This window comes from Trichoplax adhaerens, genomic scaffold, assembly GCF_000150275.1.
Source record: "Trichoplax adhaerens TRIADscaffold_6 genomic scaffold, whole genome shotgun sequence".
NCBI classification, from domain to species: domain Eukaryota; kingdom Metazoa; phylum Placozoa; class Uniplacotomia; order Trichoplacea; family Trichoplacidae; genus Trichoplax; species Trichoplax adhaerens.
Genome location: NW_002060948.1, coordinates 4,064,017 through 4,076,730, shown reverse-complemented (window position 1 = coordinate 4,076,730; position 12,714 = coordinate 4,064,017). Strand labels below are relative to the sequence as shown.

The 12,714-nt window shown below is 35.1% G+C and overlaps 2 protein-coding genes across 2 annotated transcripts; one reads left to right on the top strand and one right to left on the bottom strand.

Annotated features, from left to right (window-relative positions):
• Positions 1–1,173: 1,173 nt before the first annotated feature.
• On the bottom strand, positions 1,174–6,937 carry TRIADDRAFT_57566 (uncharacterized protein; the record flags this gene model as incomplete). The annotated part of the gene is made up of 25 exons (XM_002113382.1): positions 1,174–1,242; positions 1,673–1,720; positions 1,807–1,890; positions 2,020–2,165; positions 2,241–2,271; positions 2,359–2,505; positions 2,607–2,681; positions 2,810–2,952; positions 3,107–3,194; positions 3,339–3,374; positions 3,466–3,616; positions 3,732–3,811; positions 3,899–3,958; positions 4,067–4,135; positions 4,207–4,272; positions 4,473–4,562; positions 4,656–4,839; positions 5,015–5,092; positions 5,166–5,245; positions 5,334–5,420; positions 5,493–5,537; positions 5,634–5,740; positions 5,977–6,129; positions 6,409–6,480; positions 6,655–6,937. 25 exons carry the CDS (start codon positions 6,935–6,937, stop codon positions 1,174–1,176), a joined length of 2,472 nt encoding a protein of 823 aa, XP_002113418.1.
• A 3,878-nt stretch (positions 6,938–10,815) lies between these two features.
• On the top strand, positions 10,816–12,514 carry TRIADDRAFT_37874 (expressed hypothetical protein; the record flags this gene model as incomplete). Its single annotated transcript, XM_002113750.1, has 2 exons — positions 10,816–10,917; positions 12,101–12,514. Exons 1-2 carry the CDS (start codon positions 10,819–10,821, stop codon positions 12,512–12,514), a joined length of 513 nt encoding a protein of 170 aa, XP_002113786.1. The 5' UTR covers positions 10,816–10,818.
• Between the last annotated feature and the right edge of the window lie 200 nt (positions 12,515–12,714).

Sequence of the window (12,714 nt, the reverse complement as noted above, 5' to 3'; positions counted from 1 at the left end):
ATATTTACTAACACTACTATAACGCGTGCCAGTCTAATAGAATAATTGATTACTGTAGTGTCACATGTTAATTTTAATTACTATCCGTAATATTAGCGCATTTAGTTTTTGATTGGTGTAAGTATGCTATATGTATTTCAAGAAAGCCTTCGAAAAATTGATGTTTGATTTTGAGAAATTCAAGATTTGATTAAATGTTTTAAATGTTTATATAGGATCCATGAAATCTTTCCTATCTATTTCAAATTTATTTCTGATGAACGCTAGATTAACTTAAACAATATATAGCACATTTAAGACTGCCTATTGTTACACGTCGCAAGTATTCTAGCAGCAATCGCACGTAAGATGTCAGTAATAGTGTACGGAGTCTTCGTTGTGCATTAGCAGTAAGAATTGAAACTATAACGGGCAAATTACCCAGTAAACAATGGCAGATCTTAGCCTATCAACTCTAAAAATGAGCATAAAATGTGATACTCTCATGATTCTGATCAAGAAGTTAAATCAGGACAACTCATTCTGTGAGAGCTACAGGGCTTATCTAATATTGCGTCCAAGGACCCGGTAAATATTCGAGCATTCTCACAAAACTTGGACTACTTCAAAATTTACACTCAAATAACAAGATATTCTTTATTCTATGATTAATCATTACTGATACATAGGAATAATAACGCAATATCGCAATAGAATAAAACATGCAAAGATAGCAAAAATCAGAATAAATTTCAGTCAGAAATACCTATATTACAGTAACAGAAAGTCTATAGTCGCTATACTTAACTAATTATAGATAAAATTTCACTACAACTCCATGTTAGCGTCGTCTACAACATAGCATATTTAGTGCTAACTGTCAATTTGTATTGACTTTTATAGCATTCGTTTAATCCTGGCTTAAAAATCAATTTAATGACTTGGATCTGAGTAAGAATAGTTTTCTCCTAATCCATGATCAATTATCGACAGATACCTGGAAAGGCAAGTAATATGGTACTATCTACATATATTCCCGTAAATAGAACACCCATAAGAATACAGTACCGGTAAGGTTACATTTATAATAATCAAAATTTTGGACAACAATTCATTAGCGCATTGACCATTACAAATTCGTTATAAGCTACATACATTGTTAAAATAAACGATCAGTTAATAACGAGATGGTTATTAAGATTGTTTCGATTTCTTATAAAAGTCCCAAAATTCTGATGCGGTCATATACTTAGACGAATCATCCTATTCAAACAAATACCAAGAAAGAGTTATTTTTGGTCACAAGAATATATTTTGTATTATTCATTGATGTTAGGTATCGTCCTTACTGTATATGATTTACCTTTTTATTACGATTGCTATTCACAATAATGTGGTCAGCTTGGTCTTCTTTAAATTCATCTAAAACATCTCCATCAAAGCTTTATTTCAATACTGTTAAAGAAACTGCCATCATTGACGTTTTTAATAAAGAATCGCAAGTACGGCCTGTAGTAATATAAATATAATAAAGGATACGCAATGATATGACGCGTAATGTTACGCTGATGGGGGACATCACTTGAAATGACAAATTTCAATCCGTGGAAAAAATTGGGTAAACCCTGAATAACAATATTAGAAGGTTATAATTTGTAGGCTTCTACCACTTCAATTATACAGTTAATGATACCTGTTTAATCTGTGATCCACAGGCATTTGGAGAACTATTACCATTCTCCTTAAAAAATTACAATGATTCAAATTTAAAATATTTCATCATAAACCAAGAACGTCGTTGACATGCCAATATCCTATGAAAATTACCTTATTATGGCTGTAATTGGCTAGATGTTCACCATTCTTCCTATAGCAATTAGGACCATACTTGCAAGGTATTTTAGATATCACCTGTATTCATTAAGATGAAACAGTCTATCGATCACCGCATGATATTATGTTTATGTTGCAAAATAGCAAATACAGGGTAATTATAGATTTAGTAAGACATTCATATTTCAACAATATTTTAAATAATACCTTATTATCAGCTATAGTAGTTTTTTCTTTCTCTAACTCTTCTACTTTACGCTTTCTGGTAACCGTTTTATCGGGACTACTACTGCTACTGCATTCTCCTTCATCATCCACTTCTTTCTTAACACCAAGTAAAGAATCTGCAATATCTATAAAGAGCCGCAATTTCAGTTCAGATTTCATTATATAATTATGGCTAAATATACGAAGTAAAATCTAAGTACCTGAAGCATCTTTGGAATTTTCGTACAACGTCTATAGTAGAAATGACGAAAAGTTCTAGAGTGATGTTGTAAATCTTACACGCAATAGAATTGCCATTATCATTAGTATTATTTTAACCTTTAAGCGATCTAAATTGGTAGCATTTGTCCAATCTTTATCATCGCGAATCCTCGTAACTCGTGGAAAGCGAATAGAAATACCGTCAGCTGTATGAACAGTAGACTGACTAAATTCAGCACCAGTAATTTCCCATACGGGCGCTGTCTAACAAGTTTGAAAAACAATGACAATGTTACAACCATTAGGTACAGTTCTTATTACTAACTGTAAAAATATGGTAGCACAACCGACAATCGCGTTATTACCTTGGGATCAGTTACAATAAAATCAGGAACCAAGCTACGATGAACATTTAACCAGCCAGGAACCTTCGAAAAATCCTATTGTAAAGCCATTTATTGAAGGTTTAGCAAATATATTTTTAATCCAGAGCTAATATTATACAGATGTATTCATCAATACAGATCATATGAGCACGTACAGTATAATCGTAAGTAATCAGATTTACCTTGCTTATTTTAACAACGCTTAGTTCTTTGTTAATTTTATCCAAAGTTTTGTCATCATGGCCATTACCGCATTTGGCAACGGTACGCCAACGACCAGATCTTTCATCATATGTACCCATCAAGAAGACCGACATAACTCCACCTGAAGTCAGGCAGCGATGATATTACATATAATGATGTTAAATGTTGAATTTTAAAATGTAATAGTTTTAATATACACTACAGTCATAATGATGATTATGCAAGGAGGAAGAGTTGCATTTATAAAATTAATAAATAGATTTATAGCGACCTACCTTTATTTCCGGTACCGTAGTATGCTCCAAGCACAACAAGATCGGCACTATCTGCCATACTTCCTTCAGCTAGGTAATCCTTTTTTATCTGTCAACATTAATATATAATCTATTACTTCTACATTATTAGATCGGGCTCAAAGTTTTTACAATATCTAAAATAGATACTCATGTAATTAAAAATTCATCTTTGACGGGATGTTAAAGAATTATTAGTTGGTTTCAATGTTACCTTTAGCCAATGTCTCTTTCCTGGTTCATATACGCTCTAGATTTAAAAACGATATTAGAAAACTTTACTCGTATTCATTCGATAGAAACATCAACAATTATCCCCACAGACAACAATAGCTTATTACCTCCACATCTTTTAATACAAGACCTTCCAAGCCCTCTCTAATTACTCGTGAAACTAATCCCGTAAGTTCATTTTCCTTTTGAACAAGTTTCTTCTCTGATAACATTATCCGACCAGGAATCTCCTGGACATTGCTTTCTAATATCTTCCGTCTATCGATGATGGAGCTGAAAGTAAACTTAATTTCAGTAATAGCTACTAAGAAGTAATCCACTATTGATAATTGTATTTTTATGAAGTTAATCGAAGAAAGAATATTAAACTTACGTTTGCATCAAATCTTTACCATTGAAATGCAGGCAGTCGAAAATAAACAAGCAAACGGTAGCGTCCGAAAAATTTTGTTTCTAAGATTAATGCATCATGACAGTTAGGTAATAAGAAGTAACTTCATTAAGGACATACAAGTTACGTCTGCAAATTGGATAAAAAACCTTGTGAACTCCAAGAGTCCCAAATGGTAAAGGCTTGCCAGTTTTATCGACTAGTAATACCTTAATAATTAATAAGTGCATTTGGTCAATATTACAGTCAGCTTATTAATGAAAGATAGCATATACTTTTATGATTTAGAAATGAAAGGATTTCCTTAGCATATCTACCTCACTGTCCAGGATGATACTATTACCATGCGGACATGCTTGCGGCAGATATTGTTTTATGTCCTTAACCTAGTTTACAAGATATTATCATCCGTCAATATAATTCCTATTCCCACTCATATGATCGCTCTTAATTATACCTTGTGTGGCATAACTTGTTTCAAGCTTCGACTGTAATATTCAAATTGTTGTCCGTTTTTGTGAATCTGCATTGGCATTTGCGAATTACCGTTAATAAATATTTGTCACTGCCGACAGTCTTTACAGTAAAGTATAGATACATGTTGTTTCTCTTCGTTAATTTGCATAATCTCGTATAGCGTAGAAGGGAAACACAAAATATATTCCAATGCACATAGAAATTGATCTATCTATTAATTTACAATTAAATATATAACAAGAATACCTGTACTCTTTCGCCATCATATTTGATCTCGGCAAACATTCCTTTTGGACATTTTTTGATTGCAGTATTGATCGATTTACATGCTTCTGCCTGTGGTAGTTAGTAGCATACAATTAATACTATCTTGTATCGTATTAATTCTCTATTTATTTTATTTATCCATCACAAAATAAAGCATCTAACCAACATCGGCCTGACAGGAGTCATTAAAGAAGCGCGTATACTAAGATCTCGTTTCAATTTTGGTGCTCCATCGTCATCATCATTATTCCTATCAGTCTTTCGTGCTAAACATCGATCTACAACATCACGTAAATCACTGGAAGCTTGATATGCTGCATGAGCATTCTTATCAAGAGCATCCAATCTATACAAGATATCGATACCGGAAGGAGAAATGCAATTAATTAAAGGAACATTAACATAATAAATAAGCCGTATAAGAAGATTGTATATCACTTTTTAAGAGACTTTTAAATCAGAACCAGCACAGATTATCTAACAATGTCCTATAGATACGAATATTGTACTATTATGCTTACATATGCCTAGAGCCAGCGTTGATTCTTAGATCATGTTTGATAAGCCTAATAATGTACCTTAAGTCTTCTGTAGTACATCTATAACGAGTACAAAACTAGAATAAATTTGGATCTTCCTAGCTAAATTTTCTTGAAGCATCTGAAATTATACCTTCTTGCAATTTTTTTCAACACTTTAAGTTGCATATCTTCTTTAGTTACGTTACTCAATTCATCTAATAGATCGTCAACCTGGAGTACAATTACGATTCATTCAGGATATACATGATATTAATTAATATTGGGCTACATGGCATTAAAATTTGCTAGCTGAATCTACCTCTTGCATAGTTAAAAGACTTCGATTTAACGGCGCTACAGCCGTATTGTTGGCAAAGAAATCCGTAATTGTTTCGGCAACGTCTCCCTAGATGAAAATAAATTCCTTGTATCATTGACGTAATTAATAATTCTGTCCAGAGATAGATGTATATTCTACCTTATCTAAATCCTCGAGCATTTCGTCGTAATCACATACAAATATCTAAAAGATTTGTAATCAATAAATAGGATTCATGATTTACGCATATGAAGTGGTTTAGGTTTAATCCGAAATCAACTATGTTATAGGTAAAGTTACCTGGCTAAAAAGCTTGATTAATTGTCTGCTCTGCAAGTTGTAAACACGTTTTTCAATACCAGGTAGTAAAAGCTTCATAAGTAAATAAATATCTCCTTCATAGCCATCTATCCCAAAAAATGAATAAAATTATTGGCATTGAATCCATGAGCTATACATTACTATTGCGTCAACAAGAGTAGTGATATTTTATAAGCCGGTATTACACTGTACTTTAACAGTATCATATAAATGGATGCCAATAAAGAATAAAAATTGAACCTGTCATTTTTATTAATCTATTATAAGAAATGATAGATATTGGTATTAGAAGTAAATTCAATAAATTCAATAGTTTACTTACTTCCGTTACTGCCCATTTTTAGCAGATCTGCAACAACTTTAGTCTTGGCTAAATAACTACCAACGTTGCCGATTTTATCGCACAAACTTGTAAAGAGCTGGAAGGAATTGTCATCTTGGCTATTGTTATTATTGGAAGTTGAGCTATGATACGCTTTTTTGGAATTATTCCAGCCCGAATTAGGCTTACTGAAACCTGAAGGACCTGCTACTCTCCAAATAATTATCAAGAGTATCGATCAATTGATAATCATAGTCAAAACAAACTATTGAAAATCTATTACTGAACAGTACAGCACTGTATATATATAAAGATGTAAGATATAATAAAAATATCTATCTATCAATCGAATAACTGTAGGTAATCGTTTAGCTAATAAAAATTGCTCATTAATAAATGGTTGCAAGTAGATAAATGAATGCAGGAGGATACCTTTAGCAAAGGGTATAGATTGTTGAACCATTTTCTTTTTCGATTGTTTATTACCACGCTCTTTCAAGCAATCTAGTTGTTGTATTCGATTATATAAACATTATTTATTGATTAATTATAACCAATGCAGAGTACTTTGTACTCTTGTACACATACAGTACAGTAAATATCTCGAGGAAAAAAATTCGAGATTGTATTCTACAGCAAACAATACTTGTATAATACAACATTTACAGAATAACTTACCGGTTATCATTTGTGACACTGATTCTTGATCATCATCCTCCAAGTCATCGTATCCATCAATATCTGCCACAGTTTGAATAATTTTTGTAGCTGGTCTTGCTCTTATGAAGGAATTAAAGATGCATTTCGGGTGATGCCATTGTTTCATGGTCTCCCCTGTATCTCCAAAAGGGTTTTCTACAACTTTAGCAATACGTAAAGCTTTCTTTTCTAGTTTTTGTTTGCATCCTTTACAACTGGCACGACCGCTACGATCATATTCAGCTAGAAATTCAATGGGCATAGCGATTATCGAGTTGGATAGTAATCGCAACCTGGATAAACTTGCAAGGTGAATTTGGAAGTATACACGTAAATAGGGTCGACCAGTAGAGGTAAACAAGGGTAGCATACAAGCGGAGTGCACGGTTCAATACGTCTTTTGAGTAGGATAGTTCTGCAAAATATCTATAATGTAGTATTGAAGAATGTAGACAAGGAGTTGAGCTATAGGCATGGATACAAAGCTCGACTAGTAGTCTAGTACACTGTACAGCATAGTAAGTCCATATTTATCATCGTTAGTCGTGTCGTGAGATGAGTTTGCACCAATTGCTGAGCTCCTGTTAGACACGGATGTCGCTTGTTCAACGGTATACTGTGCACGGCCCATAGGCTTATTGAGCTGCTATGGGTTGCTGCCGTCTATATCCTTATTATTTCTTTTTTGAACGTGATCACAGTGATGAGTCTTACGACAGTATCCGTGTTACTCACTGATTCAATTCACTCATGACAGTATTATTATTGAAGAAGGATAAAAAATAACTTATTCCTTATTAGGCATCGGAAATGATCGTCTCCCATCTGCCATTTACGCTGAGTATTTCAAGATATCGATGTTCATATGGCAGGGCCAAATGTACGGCAATAGAGTGGAATGCTTGATGCCTCATTTTTAACTGAAGCACTATGACACTACAGAATTTGAGTACAGCATAGAGACCGTAGAGAAATTTCTCGACGGTCTGTTATGAACATCCTATCGGCAGGATAGTCGTAGCTAAAATACTATACTACGCGTATTAGGAATGATGGAATGTGTTTTGTATACGTCTTGTGCAGCTGAGGGTATTGCACTCGATTTGTTGTTGTTAATCACGATCATCGCCACTGTATAACCATGAACAATGATCCACCACTACCGTAACCCACTCCAAAGTGCCAGTAGAAAATAACAATGTCTTATTAAAACTACGGAATAGTTCAAAAGAGCATGAAAGGTACCGATTCAAATCGATTTTGTAAGATTACTCTTATATGAATGATCATCATGATCGACGACAATCCTTCCCCAATCATGTCATGATGCTACTATCCACGACGATGCAATCCATTATTAACAACTAGCAATACTACCAAAACTAAATCAACAAGAAAATAAAATTCAACGTTACCGATTAAGGAAAGCTTGCCTAGGAATTGGATGATTTACAAATTGGAAGGCAAACTTCGATAGGATTACCACAAGTGATTTGAAAGAATAACATGCAAGGATTGCATTGCATGTCAATTTATAATCAAGGCGTAGCAGCGTTTGCCATCGCGTATCTATGGTGCAAGCCAGTACACGTCTGCGCTATGAATAGAAGCTATTGTCATACTGTTACTAGAAAATAGGACTGTATGGTACGTGTCGGTGCAAGTGCTCGCTAGCTGTACTGTATGCAATGGAAGCCCAATGGAAAATGCCTCAGCTATGATTGGAATGCGCCATGGAGGTGCAACAAAGTCGCACACTCAAGACACCAGAGTATGGAAAAGATGGACTAAAAGGGATGTTACTAACAATGATTCACTTATTAGTGTAAACAGCTGATGATGATACAGCCTGTGGTGAATAGTACACAGACATTAACTTTGCTCGCTAAAAGTAATGTCACTCGTATTGATTTATTCTTCAATCTAAAAAGCTGACAATGCTGTAGAATAGTACACAGACAGTTACTTTGCTCGCTAAAAGTAATGTCACTCGCATTGATTCATTCTTCAGTGTAAACACATGAAGATAGAATAGTACACAGACAATAACTTTGCTCGCTAAAAGTAATGTCACCCGTATTGATTCACTCTTCAGTGTAAACACGTGACGATAGAATAGTGCCCAGACATTAACTTTGCTCGCTAAAAGTAATGTCACTCATATTGATTCATTCTTCAGCGTAAACATTTGACGATAGAATAGTACACAGACATTAACTTTGCTCGCTAAAAGTAATGTCACTCGTATTGATTCATTCTTCAGTGTAAACAGCTGACGATAGAATAGTACACAGACATCAACTTTGCTCGCTAAAAGCAATGTCAGTAGACCTGAAGAATAGTACACAGACATCAACTTTGCTCGCTAAAAGCAATGTCACTCGTATTGATTTATTCTTCAGTGTAAACAGCTGAGGATAGAATAGTACACAGACATTAACTTTACTCGCTAAAAGTAATGTCACTCGTATTGATTCATTCTTCAGTGTAAACACCTGGCGATAGAATAATATATAGACATCAATTTTGCTCGCTGTTCCCTTTCTAAATTAAGCCATGTCAAACGGTCTCGATGTTATCAACAGGAATAATGGACTAGACCGTCAAAAACAAGGACTCCTGTACCAGAAGAAGGCCTTGACCGTCACTAGGTGTAGTCATGGATTACTTTTTCTACTACTACTGAGCTAACCTAGTGTACTGTACTGTTATGTCACGGATTTCCAAGAAAGGAAAGGGAGTGAGTGAGAAAAGGCCATTCAGTCAAGTAAAAAATGATGAAACTAGTTATTTTACTGGTCAATTCAATTGAACTGTATGACTGAAAGGATACACTAATACTGTCCGTGCTTGCCATCCATCCAAATGAGCGTACAGTACACTGAGTACAGTATGGCATACGGTTTCGTTGATAGCGTAGAGCAGAATGACCAGAAAAATAGCCAGCCGTTCATTATTATTTTGCACTGAATGGCCGCTACTTGTCTCTCTTTCCTTTTTTTAGCAGTCCGTGGTTATGTCATGGACTTTGAGATGTATGTAGAAAAAGTTCTCATCTGTCGTACGTGAATGAGAGCCATTCACTTCAAGTTATTCAATGTACTTTGAATGGCTTGATGACAGCATCGTGGTATCCAAATATAAACCTACTTATTGTCAATCCTGTTGGCAACCCCAAAATTGTCACAGTTTAGAGAGATACTTGACAGATAACGGAAAGATGGAGACATCACCCGATACCGGTGCATTCAAAATATCTTGAATATATCTCATCGATTGCCGCTACTAGTGGAACTTGCCCACAACAATTTTGTTCGACTCGTTGCACAATACGCTACTTCTCTTTTGTTGAGTGGCGGACGTGCTCAATGAAGACTGCCATTCTACGAATCTACAGTACATGACTGTATAGATTCGTATTTTATACATAGGAAATTGGATATCGATGTTGATTCGACTCCTGTAATACGGCCAGCAATCAATATAATAAGTGTTTATATTTTGAAAAATAAAAGCCAGGCATCAAACGATTTTCCCCCAAAAATTATTTATTGGCCCTTGTGGGCTTAGAATCCATGACGTCACTGCTAGGCCGACTTGACAGCCGTGGATACTAATACTAAATTGAGACTGATGCTATTGTACTGCGGTCAATAGTATAGTGCGGTATATAAATATGATACAAGGATTTCAACGGCATACGACTTTGATTTTTGAACGAAGGGTTGCCATCAAAATAATCCGATTGTACTGTACACTGTATAGCACTGTATTATATTGACATAGTACGTTGATGTTATCATGATAATCTATCTTGGGAGATATCCTTCTACGGGTATACAGTATATAAATAAATACTAGACAGCAATTTCAACGGCATACGACTTTGATTTTGAACGAAGGGTAGCCATCAAATTAATCACATTGTACTGTACACTGTACAGTACTGTACAGTGTACTGTAGCTTTACACTGTACCACGGACATTCGGACAGAGAACAGCACCGTAATCGGACACTGTACTGGTACCGTACCGGCTATCACTTCTTCAAGCTGACGTCAACCTGACTCACTTGCTTTCTTCTTCCAGTCCTTGAGCTGCGTCCATCTTGACTCTCCGACAAGATTTGCTTAGTGCTCCGCCATGGCTTTACCTCGACAAAATTTTCATGCAGAATCAGAAGCTACTCTCAATAAATTAATTAATCTTACCCTAAACTACGAATACGTCTATATGGCAATGGTAAGTCATGATTGATATGGTGTACAATTGCTTGAAAAAAAATTGAAAAATGGCATTGAAGATCGGTTGCCTAGTGAAACATAAAATGTTGATAACCTTTGAGAAAAATCAATATCGGACCCATATTGATCAGCAAGACCAGTACAAGCCGCTTTCCCCTAAAAAAGATTTCCAACATTAACTAATTACGCGATCGATTGAAAAATGGCATTGAAGATCGGTTGCCTAGTGAAAAATAAAATGTTCATAACCATTGAGAAAAATCAATATCGGACCCATATTGATCAGCAAGACCAGTACTGTACAAGCCGCCTTCCCCTAACAAAAATTTCCAACATGGACTAATTACGCGATCAATGGCTTCCATATTTGTCAATAAATCGATCGATTACACCTACTAGTAGTACTGTACGGTATATTGAGTCATGGAATGGGGTAAATGAAGAAAACCGCTTCGGTAAAATTCGACCCTCGAACATGTTCACCATTCAATCAGTAATATTATTTCATGCTTTCTATTCTGGTGTTGTCAAGTAGAAATTTCCGAATTACTTTACTATGTTGAACTTGTAGTTATGACTCGTTAAGTAGCAAACTCTTTTTCGATCTCGTTACAAGAAAATGCCAACACCTTCATCCCTGAATAGAATCAGCCGTAGATACAGTGTTGAATCGCTTTTCAGACTACTCGTTTATTAACTTAACTAACGGGATTCTACTTGAGTACAGTAGTAAATTGATACAATGGAATAGCCATGGACAGTAAGGATAATCGAATCAATTCCATTTCATCAACTATCATTGTCTTGGACGGTACCCTTACTCTTTCTACCGACGTATTTGACTTCATGACCACTTCAACAGATTAAATTTTGATTACTAAATTACGTGTAGGAGGCAATTGATTCATGATCATTGTTTGACAGCAAGTCATCAAATAAAATTAATCAATATCCGCCGAAATACAGTAAATTATAACACTATCATCGACGAGTTATTGATAGACAGTAACCATATACGAACAGTATCTCTCACGGATAGTCAATACAATATTATTACTCCTTTTACTACGATCAATACTCGCAATGACGATATTGACCATTCATTCCTTTAATTGTAACTACTACAGTAGATCGTTTCAATTCTGCAGCCTAATCATATTATTCTTTTCATTGGATTGTAGGCTTTCTATTTTAATCGTGATGACATCAACCTACCCAACATGACCAAATTTTTCAAACATTGCGCTTGCGAAAAGAGAGAAACTCTGGAAAAACTGCTAAGTTTGCAAAATACTCGCGGTGGACGTATCGTCCTTATGGATATTACCAAACCGGAGAAATCAGAATTTGGCTCATGTGTAGACTCGATGAAACATGCTCTGGATCTAGAAAAGAAATACAATCAAGCCGCTCTCGATTTTCATGTCATCACCGACTCTCACTCCGATCCACAATTAAGTGATTGGATCGAATCCCATTTACTGAGCGAATCAGTTGGAATAATTAAAACTCTCTCTGATCATATCGGTCAATTAACTAGAGTTGGGAACGGTCTTGGAGAATATCAATTTGATGTACACACACTATCCAACTAAAATTGTAAGCTAAAACATCTTAGCATGATGGACATGGATGATTGGATGGTATAACATGTGTCTATTTTTTTAATCGAACCAAGTAAATTGGGTAACCTTGCTTCCTTCTTAACTTTTTCTCGTAACACCTACCTTACTAGCAAGTAAAATTGGAACTTTTCCACTTGATTATATCATTGATCAGTGTAAAATTATTATTG